This window comes from Pavona decussata, unplaced genomic scaffold (genome assembly GCF_977016875.1).
Source record: "Pavona decussata unplaced genomic scaffold, jaPavDecu1.1 SCAFFOLD_381, whole genome shotgun sequence".
Taxonomy (NCBI): Eukaryota; Metazoa; Cnidaria; class Anthozoa; order Scleractinia; family Agariciidae; genus Pavona; species Pavona decussata.
The window spans coordinates 966,024-983,027 of NW_028145755.1; the positions used below are offsets into that span (position 1 = coordinate 966,024).

At 39.9% G+C, this 17,004-nt stretch overlaps 2 protein-coding genes and 1 long non-coding RNA gene across 3 annotated transcripts; all 3 read left to right on the forward strand.

Annotated features, from left to right (window-relative positions):
• Positions 1-7,398: 7,398 nt before the first annotated feature.
• LOC146451976 (BTB and MATH domain-containing protein 36-like) lies at positions 7,399-8,884 on the forward strand. The gene has a single exon (XM_085098365.1). It carries the CDS (start codon positions 7,789-7,791, stop codon positions 8,374-8,376), a length of 588 nt encoding a protein of 195 aa, XP_084954491.1. The 5' UTR covers positions 7,399-7,788; the 3' UTR covers positions 8,377-8,884.
• Positions 8,885-9,868: 984 nt separating this feature from the next.
• Positions 9,869-14,353, forward strand: LOC146451977 (uncharacterized). The gene is made up of 2 exons (XR_014859848.1): positions 9,869-10,067; positions 14,314-14,353. It is a non-coding gene; the product is annotated as an uncharacterized LOC146451977 (long non-coding RNA).
• LOC146451978 (BTB and MATH domain-containing protein 36-like) lies at positions 12,689-14,319 on the forward strand. The gene has a single exon (XM_085098286.1). It carries the CDS (start codon positions 13,389-13,391, stop codon positions 13,986-13,988), a length of 600 nt encoding a protein of 199 aa, XP_084954412.1. The 5' UTR covers positions 12,689-13,388; the 3' UTR covers positions 13,989-14,319.
• Positions 14,354-17,004: the final 2,651 nt, after the last annotated feature.

Here is a 17,004-nt window from a genome sequence, read left to right on the forward strand (position 1 = left end):
TTCATTTAACTTTCACGCCTGAATACTCTGCCGCCATGGCTCATTAATATGCGTAAGTGTCTGGCCATTCTGCCCGATGGATGAAAACTTGTCAGACAGCAGTGAAGAGGAGGAAACCAGTTCTGAAAATAGCCAACCTGAAGAGTCTCATAACAGCGGCCCGGAAAATGATTGGGAAGAAGAGGCCGAGAATAGTAGCGACTCAGTTGATAATTCAACTATAGCTCAGGCAAAAGTTCATGATCCGTGCCGACACTGCAACAGTTCACATGGATATGATACCGTAGTCATGAAATGTCCTAAGTGCTTTTGGGAAGATAACTGTAAAGTTTGCCCTATATGTGATCACAAGATTCCTCTTGAACGAAAGCACGCCAAGGAATCTCTCCGTCGATGTTATGATTGTGGAGCGATCACACACAAGGATGAAAGGACATCAAAAATGACATTCTATCCCCCTAGCGATGACGAGGATAAAGATGATTAACGCTGTCATAAGAACTTTGCTTTGTACTTGAATTGTTAAACGATTTAAATAAAGAATTTTCAGTAAATTCAGAGCGTGTTTTATTTTTTCAGTGCGCGCCAAACATAACATGCAAATTAATTTAAGCAGGCAGGAATCGCTGTGTATCGGACTCTTTTTTTTTCATTGTTTTTTAATAAAGTTTTTTAAACGGTATCTCTTGTCTGGTTCTATTGCTAGCAATTATAAGTCGCGTGTTTTAATTGATCCTTGTTAAGTTATATAAAATTGATTATATACTAATGCGTCAAGATACTCCCTTGGGGTTTTCCAGCAGAACTGAACTAATTTGTATGCAACTTAAGGCTCGTGGATCCGCATAATTAACTGACTAACGGTGCGTGACTTTAATAGTTTTTTATTTCCTCGAGATAGATAGGAGAAAACGGTCTTGTAATAGTCAAACAAACTTGAAATATAGAGTTTTCAGCGCCACTTTGTGTATATATGTGTGTGTGTTTTGTTTTTTAACGGTAATGATCGATAATCGTCACGAATAACCTGAAATCTCGGAGATAAATTTTCCCAGCAAACGGATTGCAAGAGTGACGCTACCAAGAGAAAGCGCGCTTTTATTCAAACTGGCCATACAAATCTTAAGATCCAATCAGGGTGGGTATAGAGCGGGCAAGTCTGGGCATGTCTATTGTTTCCTTTGTGCAAGAGTGACGCTCATTAGTAAACCTCGACATTTATTAGTATGCAGGAAGGCATTTTTTCCCTAGGTTATAACAATAGGTGACGTCATTACCTCGACACTTATGCATATCAATGATTTACCTCGACACCTCGACCTTACCTCGACACTAACGGGGATAATTCCAATGAACATATACTACTCATACAAACCTTTGTAAATCGAATCTTTGTAACACAACACCCCTCGAAGGCAAGAGTCACGTTCGCGTTCGCGTACGTGTCATTTATTCCTCTTATTTCGCGCTTGGGCTGCCTGTGGGGAAATTTGTACGGGAACTCTCAAATCTCGTTGGCGATTTTCAAAACTCCGTTCAAATTTCAAAAATATCTTTCACGCGTGACCTGGGTTGACTGTAAGTCCCTTGGGATCTCGGTGTCTCGCAAGATTCCCTTGGGAATCATTTTTAAGTGCAAATAACGCCCTGACAAGAATTTCCTGCTTAACTCTCATCCTTACTTCATCTTTTTTGCGCTATTTCTTTGTCCGTGGTCGCTTTGGTGGCCTAAAAAGTGTTTCAGAGGACGTTTTCGGACACACTGATTCGATTGGATGTTTATGTCCCTAGGGATCTCGGCGTGTTGTAAGACTCCCTTAGGAATCATTTTTAAGTGCAAATAACGCCCTGACAAAGAATTTTCATTTTAACTCTCACCCTGACTTCATCTTGTGTGCGCTATTTCTTTTTCCCTGGTCCCATGAGAGGCCTAAAAAGTGTCTCAGGGGACGTTTTCGGACACACTGATTCGATTCGAAGCTTTTAAAAGAATATTTGAATTTCGTCCAAAAATCGACTTTTTTTCCAAGGGGTAAGTCCATGGTTTTTGGCCAAAAATGACCAAAATTTTAAAGTCGGCACTTTTCACTTGTTCAAGTCCCTAGGGATCTCGGTGTGTCGTGAGATTCCCTTGGGAATCATATTTGAGTGCAAATAACGCCCTGACAAAGAATTGCCTGCTTAACTCTCACCCTGACTTCATCTTTTTTGCGCTATTTCTTTGTCCCTGGTCGCTTTGGTGGCCTAAAACGTGTCTCAGGGGAAGTTTTCGGACACACTGATTCGAATGGAAGCTTTTAAAAGAAATATTTGTATTTTGTCCAAAAATCGACCTTTTTCCAAGGGGTAGGTCCATGGTTTTTGGCCAAAAATGACCAAATTTTGAAGTGGGCATTTTACACTTGTTTCTGTCCGTAGTGATATTGGCGTGTCTCAAAAACTCCCTCAGGAATCATTTTTAAGTGCAAATAACGCCCTGACAAAGTATTTTCTGTTTAACTCTTACCCTGACTTCATCTTTGGTGGTCTATTTCTTTGTCCCTGGTTCCTTGGGAGGCCTAAAAACTGTCTCAGGAGTTTTTTTCGGACACACCGATTCGATTGGAAGCTCTTAAAAGAATTCTGAAGTGGATATTTTTCACTTGTTTACGTCCCTATGGATATCGGCATGTCGTAAAACTCCCTTGGGAATTATTTTTAAGTGCAAATGACGCCCTGACAAAGAATTTTCATTTTAACTCTCAACCTGACTTCATCTTTTGTGCGCTATTTCTTTATCCCTGCTCGCTTTGGTCGCCTGAAAAGTGTCTCAGGGGACGTTTTGGGACACACTGATTCGATTGGAAGCTTTTGAAAGAATAATTGGCCAAATTTTGAGGTGGTCATTTTCCACTTGTTAAGTCCCTTGGGATATCGGCGTGTCGTAAGATTCCCTTGGGAATTATTTTTAAGTGCAAATAACGCCCTGACAAAGAATTTTCTGTTTAATTCTCACCCTGACTTCATCTTTTGTCCGCTATTTCTTTGTCCCTGGTCCCTTGGGAGGCCTAAAAAAGTTCCTCAGGGGATGTTTTCGGACACATTGATTCGATTGGAACCTTTTAAAAGAACATTTGTATTTCGTCCAAAAATTGACTTTTTTCCAAGGGGTAAGTCCATGGTTTTTGGCCAAAAATGACCAAATTTTGAAGTGGTCATTTTTTACTTGTATATGTCCCTAGGGATCTTGGCGTGTCGCGTAACTCCCTTGGGAATCATTTTTAAGTGCAAATAACGCCCTGACAAAGAATTTTCTGTTTAACTCTCACCCTGACTTCATCTTTCGTTGTTTTTTTCTTTGTCTCCCTTCGCTTGGGAGGTCTAAAAAGTGTCTTAAAGGATTGTTTTCGGACACACTGATTTGATAGGAAGCTTTTAAAAGAATATTTGTATTTCGTCCAAAAATTGACTTTTTTAAGGGGTAAGTCCATGGTTTTGGCCAAAAATGACCAAATTTTGAAGTGGGCATTTTTCACTTGTTTAAGTCCCTAGGGATCTCGGCGTATCGTAAGCTTTCTTGGGAATCAATTTTAAGTGCAAATAACGCCCTGACAAGGAATTTTCTGTTTACCTCTCACACTGACTTGATCTTTTGTGGGCTATTTCTTTGTCACTCGTCCCTTGGGAGGCCTAAAAAGTGTCTCAGGGGATGTTTTTGGACACACTGATTCTATTGGAAGCTTTTAAAAGAATATTTGTATTTCGTCCAAAAATCGACCTTTTTCAGAGGGATAAGTCCATGATATTTGGCCAAAAATGACCAAATTTTGAAGTTGGGATTTTTCACTTGCATATGTCCCTAGTGATCTCGGCGTGTCGTAAAACTCCCTTTGGAATCATTTGTAAGTGGAAATAACGCCCTGACAAAGACTTTCCTATTTAACTCTCACCTTGACTTCATCTTTTGTGCGCTATTTCTTTTTTCCCTGGTCCCTCGGGAGGCCTAAAAAGTGTTACAGAGGACGTTTTCGGACACACTGATTCGATTGGAAGCCTTTAAGGGGCCAACCATTTTACTTTGAGGGGGGAGGGTGGGTGATTTAGTATGGGCATAAATTTTTTTTCAACTTCTTAATTCACACTGATTTTTTTTTCTTGGGGTATGTGCATGCAGGATATTTTTTTCTCCCTTGAACATTCTGCATGAAATTTTTTTGTGTGGATAGGTTGGTAAAAAGGCATCCATTATTAATCAAATTATAAAGGATCTGTAAAAGAATCTTTGAACAAATGTATTAATTTTTATCTATTGAAGAGTTTCGACTGACCTTTATAACACAGTACATGTGGGTGGCATAGTGGTGTAGTGGTCAGCACTTTGGACTTTCGATCCCACTTTTATAGATAGGGAGATAGGAGGGTCAGTGGTTTAAGGCCTGATCTACATGTACATTCCATCGTGTTGTTTCCTTTAGACAAGAAACTTTACTCCACATTGTCTCTAGTCTCTCCATTTGAATAAATGGGTAGAGACCGTTTCTTCAGTTGTCCGACATTTACTGTTTGAAACGCAAGCAAATTAACAAAATGCTGGAAGGGGGCCCTTTTATATCATCGCACGCCATGTGTTTACGACTGAATGTAGAAGCAGTGAGATGGTGACCCCTTCCCACTGATGAAAGGAGTCAGGCCTTTTCCTGGACATCTGCTCTCTTTCAGGCCATCATATGATTTCCATTGTCCCCGTACACATATCTTGCAGGTGTAGCGATGGCTGGAGAAAAATGTGAGGGCATACAAAATGGATGTGATTACAGTTAAAGTTATATCAAAATGTTTTTATGATAAAAATGCAGCTCTTGATTTTATTTATCACACTTTGAAACCATTTGGAGACAATAATATTTCATGCTGATTTCAATCATGATCTTTTGTACATCTAAACCCTCGCTCAGCCTGGAGCAAATACACAAAGCACTATATTTAAATGGCTGGTGCTAAACCTAATACTGTTTTCAATGGAGAAAATCAAAAGTTACTGTTTGGAGCTGCTCCACGTTTATATAATTATATATTGTGAAGGTGACCAAATTTCAATTGTCCTATAGACGAAAGAGGATATGTATTAAAATAAAGGACCTATAGAGTGATTTTTGGAATAGATATTTAGTGTAATAGCAGTTATTACACTTTAATTTATATGTTCTTTAGCGTCTATCTGACTATTAGAGACTGACATTTTAAGAGATTGTTTCATAGTCTTTGCAAAATCACAAGTTGTCTACAGTTGAAATAGTTTACATTTAATAATAGAATAGAGAACTTTATCTTTGCATATTTATATCAAATAGATATTTAAATAATAAAGTTTACTTCATTCCTTGATTTAGAGCGCACTTAAAACCATTGTTCTTCAGATCACAACACCGGCCGTGATCTTGAATTTGACAAAAATGTACCAAGATTGGTAACCACAGGTGCTATAAATTTAAAGAAAAAGTAACCTGAGGGGGACACATTATTGTGCTATGAATACCTTCTTTATATAAATACCCAAGTACAGGTGCTAAAATCTTTTAACAGTTTGCTGATACAAAAGTTCAATGTGTCAGCCCAGGGAACTTCTTGCCAGAATTTTTTTTTCCAGCCCACTGTACGTGCGTGAATTTTTTTGGGACGATGGTCTTGTGCAGGAATTTTTTTCTTACGCATATGCGCTTGCAGGATATTTTTTTTCAAAATCACCCACCCCCGCCCCTCAAAGTAAAATGGTTGGCCCCTAATAGTACCATTATTTACAATTAATATAAAACTTGTATAATTAACAAAGGAAAAGTAAATGAATCTAAACTATCTAAAAATATACTTTCCTAAAAAGATGCGTCTTTAATTGCTTCTTGAATGAAGTAATTCACCAATTTCCTGGGGAAAAAAAGAGGGAACATGCCTGGCTGAGAGTAAGGTTCTATGACGCAGATCCTGGCTGGCAATGTCATTTTGTAATAAACGTCTAGGTGGATCTGAGGAGCGTATAAAATTTTTCCACGAGAGTTAATTATCAACCAGAGAACACGCGGTGACTGTCAAGCAATCGTTAGGGCCAATAACAAATTAATTTTGAAACTTTTCTCGTTGAGTACCCCTGACATTTTCTGTTCTTGCATCTGCTCGCACAATCCTCGGAACTCCACCGATTTGACGAATATAGTCTGTAAAATAGTTTGCAATGACTGTGGGATTATTGTTTGTGCAGCCAACTTCTAATCAAAGAATGCGTCTGCTATAACCATCGATAGCTCCATGTTTGCAAAACCCAAACGATTTGGGCTTGTCGTATCCATGCTATGTGCCAAATGTAGTTGCGACCTTTAGCACGGTATTCCCTTCTCCTCAAACGCCAAAACGATCGTGACTGTACACCATTAGGATCAAGTTCTTTAATTATTAACAGGACGGCCTCCTTTTGGACAATAAGACCATAGTCATTTCTCAACTGCTGGTGTATTTGACGATAGCCAATTCTGTTTCCACTTCCCTCTAGTTCAGTTTCTATCGTGTTTAACATTTCCCCGATGTCACTATGGTCTGGTCTTTTTTCGTCTGCGTAGACCCTCACGTCTAGGAATTCGTCTTGGGTGGCCCGAGCTCATTTTAATTCCTTGGAACGAGAGCAGGAATTTTATTACCGATACAAGTCGGTAAAACACCGCTGGATAAATGTATTACTCCAAGAAGGAAAAACAGTTCCAGAGAAAATCATGATAGCGCCATTTTTGCAACTTTCGTTTCATTAATGTCATAGCCCCTACCGAGGCAAAACATAGATAAATGGTAGTTATCGCGCCAAGACTTACATTTTATTGCGCGATATTCAATCTTTTTTTATATCGCGCAATAGTTAAGCCTGGTGCACACCGGCGACATAATACGACATGGACATGACATAACAACATAAAGAAAAGAGCAGCTTTTTCTTTATGTCGTTATGCTAATGTCATTATGTTTCTGCTATGTCATTATATTATGTTGTTCAAACTTGTGACATAAACATCGACATAAATTTTATTTGCATTTGCGTGACTCTGCCCTTATGTCGTTATCTCGCTAGTGTGAACCAGGCGTAAGTATTTATCGCGCAATAATTACAAAATTAACACTAAATACTTCTACCTCGTTTAATGTCCAGACTTGAAACTTTCCATCTAGACAGTTACACTTTACAGACATGATATGCTTGCTTTGTTGATTAACTCCAACTTAGTCTATCCTTCATAAAGAAAAGTTTTAATTGGTGTTTGCTAGTTTAAACTAAGGTGCGTTTCTTTGGTATGATTGAGATCAGGATCAATGATCCAAGAACACTCGGATCATGGTGCATCAAAAAAACCGACGAATCCTTGCTCAGAGTGGATTCCTCGAATGCACCATGATCCGAATGATCTTGGATCATTGATCCTGATCTGGATCATCACAAAGAAACGCACCCAGGGAAGTTTTTGTGAAGCTGTAAATTCATGAGACAAGCGACTGGCCACTTCAGTAACTAGGAGTGATCTAATGGTCTTGTCTCTTAACATGAATTTATAGTTTGTTGTTATGACCCGAGGGGAAGAAATAATTCCTTAAGTTGTCACGATTGGTTGTTCGGAGTTACCATGCCTGGGTGCCTCGCCGTTGTCTGTCAAAATAAAAGCGTTTTCCGAGAAACTGCGGAACATCGATATTCCGAGAAAACAACAGGTAATTTCGCCTGTCGTTCCAATATATCTTTGATCAGTGTTGCCCTTCAACTTGTTACAAACACAAAGGATGGCAAATAACACATCAAACAAAGATCTGCTAGACTTTTCACAGCCATGGGAACATAGCGACGCTGTGTTGGTTGTGCAGGGACAAAAGTTCCATGTTCATCGCTGGATCCTTGCAATCTGGTCGCCAGTATTCTCACGAATGTTCGCTGCAGAATTTAAAGAGAAAACTGCGGAAGAAATTCCCCTTCTCTGGAAGAAAGCAAGCGAAATAAAGGAAATGTTGTTGATGATCTACCCGACGTCTACAAGACAGATCAATGAAAGTAACTACGGTTTCTTGCTAGACCTCGCCAAAGAATACATGATAACAAAGCTCACCGAGAAATGTGAAAGCTATTTGATGACAAAGGTCAACAAGTTTCTCATACACGTCCAACAGCCGCCAACATGTGAGTGTTTGGATCTCCTTGGAATAGCACAAGAGTACGAGCTGGAGAAGTTACAATCGGCATGCATCACAGCTGCACAAGGAATCCAGTTGTCGGAGATGAGATGCCACAAGATGTACGAGAAAATCAGCCTTCCAAACTATCGAAAGATTTTCGAGGGGAAGATTGAACAGATGCGGAAACCGTATAGGTATTAAGTCAACCCGCAGTCTCTCAATTTCAGTACAGCAGCGACAGTAGCCGAAAAAATAGTAACACTTTCACTGGCTCTGATGATTTACAGTCGATCCACGTCACGCATGACCAGTATTTCCGAGAATGAAATGAACATTCGATTTCCTCTTTGTAATGACCGCATTTTAATGGAATCTTGAACATTTCTCTAGTAATCTTTCCCGAAAAAGACGCATTACAGTCAATCCACATGACGTGTAGCCTGCGTCGGGGTGGTTAAAGTCCGGCCGCCGGCGGGAAAGCACTTGTTGTCATATATCAGAGGGCCCTTTCCCTCTTCAAATCTTTATACACAAAGTATACACAAAGTATAAATCACTCTTCTATTTCTTTCTTTTTTTTCAAGATGAAAAGAATGTCTATAAAAATAGCGGGATTGAATCCGTGCCGTCGGATCACCAGGCAGTGATCATAACCGTTAGACACTCCCGACAACTCGCTGCCAGAACTCACAATTTTTTGGCTACATATGCTAACATGCTTTTTCGGCTAACTGGAGTGCTTTTAGGCTAATCTGGCCCCAGTTGTTCAAAGGCCGGATAACTTTATCCAGTGGATAAGTCACTATCCTACAGTTTCAATCTGTGCAAAGATTTCAGTATTTCCTCTTGTACAACCGAATATGTGCACTTTAACCACTGCTTAGTTGGGGAGTGTACGAAAACCTTGGAAAACATTTAACGTGAAGTATATTTTAGACGCTGAAGAGTGCCTTATCGAACGGATAAAGTTATCCGGCCTTTGAACAACTGGGGCCTGAGTGCTATTTAGGCTAACCGGGGATTCACGTACTTCATGTAATTCTAAGTAAATGTCCAAGGGCCCTCTCATCGATCCCTTCCAGTGCTTACCCCGTCTGCGGCACAGGCTACATCACACGTGACCAGTACTTTTGAAATTTGAACGGAGTTTTCCAATTTACATGTCAGTTTTGAACATCGTCGGCGAGATTTCAGAGTTCCCGTAGAAAGTTACCTAGTTTATTGACGGCGTAAAGCTAAAGTAGGAATTTTTCTTAATAATGCTGTAATGAAAACTGAAGAAAAAATTCATAGCTTTATACCGTCAATAAACTAGGGAAATTTCTACGGGAACTCTGAAATCTCGCTGGCGAAATTCAAAACTGACATATAAATTTCAAAACTCCGTTCAAATTTCAAAAATACCGTTCACCGTGACGTATAGGTTAAAGGCTGGTTTCCATATGATCGCGGATTGCAGATCGCAGATCGCAATAAGGTCTGCGATCGTCTGCGTTCATATGGAAACTACTTCTGCGATCGTCTGCGATCCTGCGATTGCGATCGCAGAAGATAGAACTTTGTTCTATCTAAAGGCTGGTTTCCATATGATCGCAGACGATCGCAGACCGTATTGCGATCTGCGATCATATGGAAACCAGCCTTAACTGTAAGAGATGCATATCATTAACAGACTGTATACGGACAATACGGGCTGACTACAGCTTGTCTGCAGGACAGATCGTAAAGTTGTTTTAATAGACCGTATCAGTTTGTGTGTATTGGACATGCCTGAATTTGTTTGACTTTGCATTCTAAGGACTCTTAGCGCCAGGACATTAGTTGCATGATAGCAGAATTATTATATTTTGCAAGAAAAAAAAAAAGAAGAAGAAGAAGAAGAAGACGAGAATGTTGAGCACTGACGAACGGTCATTGAATATTATTCTTGAAATAATGAAAAGCTTGTAAATTTGTAACAATCCTGTAATTTCTATCAGCTTGCGAATCCGTTTTGTTTTGTTTACTCACTTATTTGTTTACGACTTATTTAACTTTTATTTTAGTTGCTGCTGTCAATTTGTAAATACCAAATTTATTTGCATTTAGTTTAGTATAGACATACCTACCCGCCTCGACTAGCTTTAGCTATTCGCGGGTAGGTATATAACTAACTTGTAACTCTCTGTTTTAATAAAGTGTTGTTGTTGTTGAATATAATTTACTCACTTGAACTCCTGTCATTGTCTATCACTGTCTTGTGTGGTTTCCGGGTCGATTCAAAGCGATTCAAGTGTTTCTACCTGCCTTTTAATAACTTGCAGCAATCAAAGATTATATAAGTTCGTTCGGCACCTTAAGGTGGGGGTTCACCTGAAAGCCGTTTTCACGCCGCTTTAGCCTGCAGAGCAGGCGTATTTGGGGATACGATAAAGGACATAAAGGATACGAATACTCTATGCCGCCATCTTGGATGATAAAGCTGAAAGAGGGTTGGGGCGAGGCCAAAAAGGATTCCGAGGGAGAGGACCCTCCACTAGTCCCAATTCTCTGCGCATCCAAAATGGCGGCCTTCTAACGCGCGTTCGAATACACTCAAAAACGCCTGCTCTGCAGGCTAATGCCGCTTAAAATCGGTCAAATGGAAATATCTTGTTTGCATTTCAAGCAATACAAAAACCCTCCATTCATAACACAAATCAATGATTTGGGGAGTTTTATGAATTTTTGGGTGATTTTTAGGTATATTTGGAAGGAAATAATTTTTCTTGAAGGATTGGTAAAATTAAAAGAAATAAGAAATGTTGAAAATTTAGTGAAGTTTTAAAATTAGAATTTGTAGTTAATAATTAATAGACGGATACCAAGTTAGTCCACTAGCAACCTGGGGTGCTCTTGCGTGGTTATCGACTGTCCGTTAGTGTTCCAAAAATCATTTTCTTTTTTCTATCCATTCTTAAAACCTCTTCAAATTTCACTCAAATTCAGGTACAGCCCCACCTTAAATTGTACAGATTCACCTGTGGTGGGCCCTTTCCTCAATTAGACATATTTTCGTCGTGATTTTCAGTGCAGAGAACCTGTGAGGGAAAGTTAAGAAAACTCTTCGCCTAAACTTCCGGGTGGAGGCGCAGTGGTGTTAGGTCGTCGGTTCGAGGCTAGGTTTAGCCCAATCTCGTACCCAGAGTCCTCAGGCTCTTTGGCCAGAGGTTGGTCGCCAGGAGAGACTCTGGGGTACTGGAATTTTATTACCGCAGGATTTCTGCGGTAAAACAATGGAAGCCGTGACGGAGCTTATACAGAGCAGCCAATAAAAAAATTATAATTTTTTCGAATTCTCCAGGTCTCTCCTGGCGCCTACCCGCTGACCAAAAAGCCTGAGGACTCTGGGTACGAGATTGGGTAAAGCCTGCATAGCAGTCTAACGTAGCGTTTACACGAACATGGTTTCATTTGTAACCGCATCGCTTTCGATACGGTTACACCTTCCGTTCACACGACGCCGGTCGAGACCGTTACCGGGTCGATTTGAAAACGCTGACAAAAGTGGAGCGTTTTCAAAACGATACGATTTCATCTGTCTTGTAAACGGCAAAACCGCATCGATTTGAATACGGTTTTTTAATACTATTTTGGCGCAAAATTTCACTTGGGCGCGAAGATTCAAAATGGTGATCCTCGCGCGGAGTACAGCGCTGGCTTATACGATCACCACTTTCATTTCTGGCTTAAGAAGATCAGTCTTTTCTTTATGTAGTTATACTTATGTCATTAGGGACCTTAAGCAGCGACGACGAAGAAGACGAAACTTAAAAAATTACCTTCGCGTCTTCTGAATAAATTCGCGATGATTTATACTCTCTCAGTTTGTGCAATGTAGCCGAACTATCGAGGAGCTAACGTCGTAGGGGCGCCTTTAACGTTCAAAAAGAGAAAGGTAAATTAACCATCATGCGTTCAGGTTCTCCACAAAAACCTTAAATTTGGTCATTTCACGTTGTTGTTTTGCAGAGGACGACAAAGAAATGTACCAAAGTGTATAATGCACGTGCAGAGCCAGTGTTTTGCTAATTAAAATTGTTGTTTTCTGACGTTCGCGTTGACGTCGTCGTCGTCGCTGCTTAAGGTCTCTTATGTTATGTTGTGCAAACTTGTGACATGAACATCGACATAAATATTTATTTGCATTTGCGTAACTCCGCCCTTATGTCGTTATCTCGCTAGTGTAAACCAGGCGTTAGTATATATCGCGCAATAATTACAAAATTAACACCTAAATACTTCTACCTCGTTTAATCACCAGACTAGAAACCCTCTAACTAAATAGTCACACTTTACAGACATATGATATGTTGTTTTGTTGATTAACTCCAACTTAGTCTATCCTTCATATAGAAAAGTTGTAATTGGTGTTTGCTAGTTTAAACTAAAGTGCGTTTCTTTGGTATGATTGAAATCAGGTTCAATGAGCCAAGATCACTTGGATCATGGTGCATCAAAGGAACCAACGAATCCTTGTCCGGAGTGGATTCCTCGGTTCCTTTGATGCACCATGATCCTAGTGATCTTGGATCATTGATCCTGATCTGGATTATCACAAAGAAACGTACCCAGGGTAGTTTTTGTGAAGCTCTAAATTCGTGAGACGTGATGTGGCTCCCTTGTGCTCGGGAACCTTTGCATGATTTCTGATGTAATGGTCTTGTTTAACGAGCCCTTCATTCCATCAAACTTGATCGGTGTAGCATGGTGAACAAAAGCTCTCATCTCAAGTGGGGGAGGCCTTACCTTAATTTGTTGTTATGACCCGAGAGGTAGAAATAATTACTACAGTTGTCACGATTGGCTGTTCGGTACTCTGTGTAATGTTTAAAAAACGGGCAGCAGTGTTTTATCGGGTTTACCACGAGGTGCAGCCGGTAAAAATATAGCGTGCGAGAAGAAAACCGCATACAAATGAGGAGTGTTTTATCAGCTGGATAAAACACCGCATACTAATAAAGAGGAAGTTTATCGATATAAAGTCACTGCACGTGATGTATTATCGACCATTTGATAGGTTCATTGAAGCTGTCACGAAAGGAGTTACCTGCTTGGGTGCCCCGCTTTCGTCTGCCGTTTTCCGAGAAACTGCGGAACATCGAGATTCCGAGAAAACAGTAGGTAATTTCGCCTGTCGTTCCAATATATATCTTTGATCAGTGTTGCCCTTCAACTTGTTACAAACACAAAGGATGGCAAATAACACATCAAACAAAGATCTGCTAGACTTTTCACAGCCATGGGAACTTAGCGACGCTGTGTTGGTTGTGGAGGAAGAAAAGTTCCATGCTCATCGCTGTATCCTTGCAATCTGGTCGCCAGTATTCTCACGAATGTTCGCTACAGAATTTAAAGAGAAAACTGCGGAAGAAATTCCCCTTCCCGGGAAGAAAGCCAGCCAAATAAAAGAATTGTTGTTGATAATCTACCCGACGTCTACAAGACCGATCAATGAAAGTAACTATGGTTTTTTGCTAGACCTCGCCAAAGAGTACATGATGACAAAGCTCAAGAAGAAATGTGAAAGCTATCTTTTGACAAAGGTCTACGAGCCTGTGTACGGCGGCCTATATACCCCAACCAGTGAGTGTTTGGACCTTCTTGGGATAGCACAGGACTACGAGCTAGAAAACTTACAATCGGCATGCATCAATGCTGCACAAGGTCTCTTCCTGAGCGAGCTGAAAAGCCACAAGATGTACGAGAAAATCAGCTTTCCCAACTATCGAAAGATAGCCGAGGGGAAGATTGACCGGATGGTCGCAAACGCATTCCTGCCATTACAGCAGTAATGACAGCAGCTGTTCAGTAACCGAACAGATAGTAACACTTTCATTGGCCCTGATGATTTACAGTCGATCCACGTCACGCATGACCAGTATTTCCAAGAATGAAGTGAACATTCGATTTCCTCTTTGTGAACTATACGGGCTGACTACAGCTTTTCTTGTCTGCAGCACAGATCGTAAAGTAGTTTTAATAGACCGTATCAGTTTGTGTGTATTGGACATGCCTGAATTTGTTTAACTTTGGACTCTAAGCGCAAAGACATTAGTTGCATGATAGCAGAATTATTATATTTTGCATGAAGAAAAAAAAAATAAAGAGAGTGTTGAGCACTGACGAACGGTCTTTGAATATAATTTACTCACTTGAACTTCTGTCATTGTCTATCATTGTTTTGTGTGGTCTCTGGGCCGATTCGAAGCGATTCAAGTGTTTCTGTCCGGCCTTTTAAGAGTGCCTGACTGTAACTTTCGAGAATCGCTGGCCAAGCTTGAAAAATCGAAACTCCTGATAATTTGCCTGAAGTTTACTTTTGGGAAACTATCTTCGAAAATATTATTTGAATGTTCTGGAAATTTATAGTTTTCGAGAATTTTGGAGAAAACGAAATTACGGGTTTTGCCTCATTAATTATGCAAAAATCTTACTCAAAATTAGCCAAGTTCAATACGCTTGTGTTGAAACAGTACGCAACGCTACAAAACGAGGTCGGTTTTGAATAAGAGCATAACTCACCTACTTTCTATTAATGGGACCTATGTAAACTTTTGTAGAACTGTGGAGGGTTTATGGCTCTTTGAAAAATTGACATTTTGAGGACTTCGCGATGAGGTGAAAATTGAGTAAGATTGAAGGTTTAAAATGCATCTTGGTATGTCAGGTATCGGCTCGAGAGGAACATTGTGATAAAGTTTGGGTCTTCGTCTTTGATAATATGAAATAAAAAATCTGGGCAATCAATGCACGCGCTGACGAAAACCAAAGTTAGCGAGGCTTCGTTAACAAATTTGCATAATTCGCAACTGTTGAGAAAATGCTGTTGTGGCGACTCGGTGAAAACATTGACCCAGGCTATCTTCAAATGGTCATTTTACCTCATATTGCATTTGCCTGTTTCGCTTTCTTGTTTAATAATGTGGTAGAAAAGGTCTGGACAAAAAAAATGCACGCCATCGGGAAAGAAAACATTCGCCAAATTCTGGTGGGAAATTTGCATAATGCAAATCTCCCAATAAATCTTTCTGCAAAGGAATCTGATTGGGAAAGTTTCGTGAAGAGACTATTTGACCGAAACACTCCATATCAAAGGAGTCAAAACAACCTTTAATTATCCGATTTCACCAAATAATTGTCGAATCTTAACCTTTAAAAATTAATAGTGCCAAACTGACACTCGCTATTGCGTTACCTGCATCACGTCAATACCTCGTCGACATATTTTAAATAATATATAAATGCCCAGAAACCAACTTGTGCTGCGAAATTGCAATTTACAACAACTAGAATAAAGACCTTTATTTGCTGGGAAATAAGCAGTTTTGATAAAAATAAAACGTTCACAGGACACTGGAATCACGTTTAAAAAATACACGCTTGTCAAATGAGGTAAGAAAGTTAGACATGGAGTCGGTCAAAGCGAACATTTTTAATTAAATCAAGTTTGTTTAGTGGAATGCTTTTCAAATAGCCAGTGCAACCTTTTTCAGTGGCTTCCAAATAATGATCACCCAGAAGCGGGTCAGTTAAAAAAAAAACTCTCTGTTCGTGTTGTTTGATACTGTGCCTTGTACTGCCTTCGCAAGCGAGTGAAAAATAATGTCAGCCGGCACGCCATACTTTAACGTAATTACTGGTATGAAATATCACACATGCACGAATACACACTTCAAAACCTGTGTGTCAATTTCTGTTTAACCAAAAAAATAACTCAGTTTATACCTACAGTCCACATTGGCTGTAGGGCATGCATTAATCTTTGTTGAATGTCAACAAGAGAAACACGGGTATTTCAGTGACACTGTGTCTACCTTAGTCATGTCACGATGAGTGTTACACAATGGCGTAAATTATAAGGGTTTGTATTGGAATTTACGAACGTGTTTTGGAGTCGAAAAGTAAAGGGCATGAATTGAACAAAAATGGCTTACCTTTTCTCCTTGATATGTTGCCAGTGTTTGTGTGCCATATTTTGCCCATTTCAGTACGATTCCAGTGGGCTTTAGGTTCGCCGAAAGTTTTCGTTTCTCTATACGGTATCCTACTATATATATCTAAACCCCCAAAATCTTGGTCACTTCGGTATCAATAGTATTTTTAGAAAAAAATTGCAACGTTAACAACGCAGTCAGTATAAAACGTGAGTCACAGACGAAGAACTGTGGACCACGGAGAGGTAGTACTAACGGTATAGGAGGACTATGGACTACGGACTACGGACTGACTGCATGCCCTACAGTCCACATTGGCTGTAGGGCATGTATTTACCTTTGTCGAATGTCAACAACAGAAACACAGGTATCTTAGTGACACTGTATACACGCATCGTCTACTGCATGCATGCCCGACATCTACATGATTGTGCACATGGGCTCATTGGTTGATCACGATCAATGATCATCAAACATCCTTTTGCGCATTTAATCTGCACTGCAAGAGCAAGTTTTCACCAAATCGAGCCCTGAGATGAATGCTAAAAATCTAAAATGCCGGGCTCTCTTCGGCGCGTATTAAAAATTCAGCTGTTTCGCTGAGATAAAGCAAGATTTTATGTTTGCACTGTCGATCCTCACTATTTTATTCCCAGTCCATTTTTTGTTTCTCAAAAACAACAATAAAGGGACAAAAACAACTACCGAAACTTGATTTTATACATCTTAAACTTATTGAAAATGAATACAAGAAAGATATGATTTTCAGACTTCCAGTTCTCCTTTAAGCCTAGTGCGTAGTACGTAGTCCTCCTATTATACACTTACCTTGGTACCTCTTTTATACCCAGTCCGTGGTCCGTAGTCCTTTGTC

Excerpts from the sequence above, each read along its gene's own strand:
- LOC146451976 (XM_085098365.1), top strand. The coding sequence starts at position 7,789 with ATGGCAAATAACACATCAAACAAAGATCTGCTAGACTTTTCACAGCCA.
- LOC146451978 (XM_085098286.1), top strand. The coding sequence starts at position 13,389 with ATGGCAAATAACACATCAAACAAAGATCTGCTAGACTTTTCACAGCCA.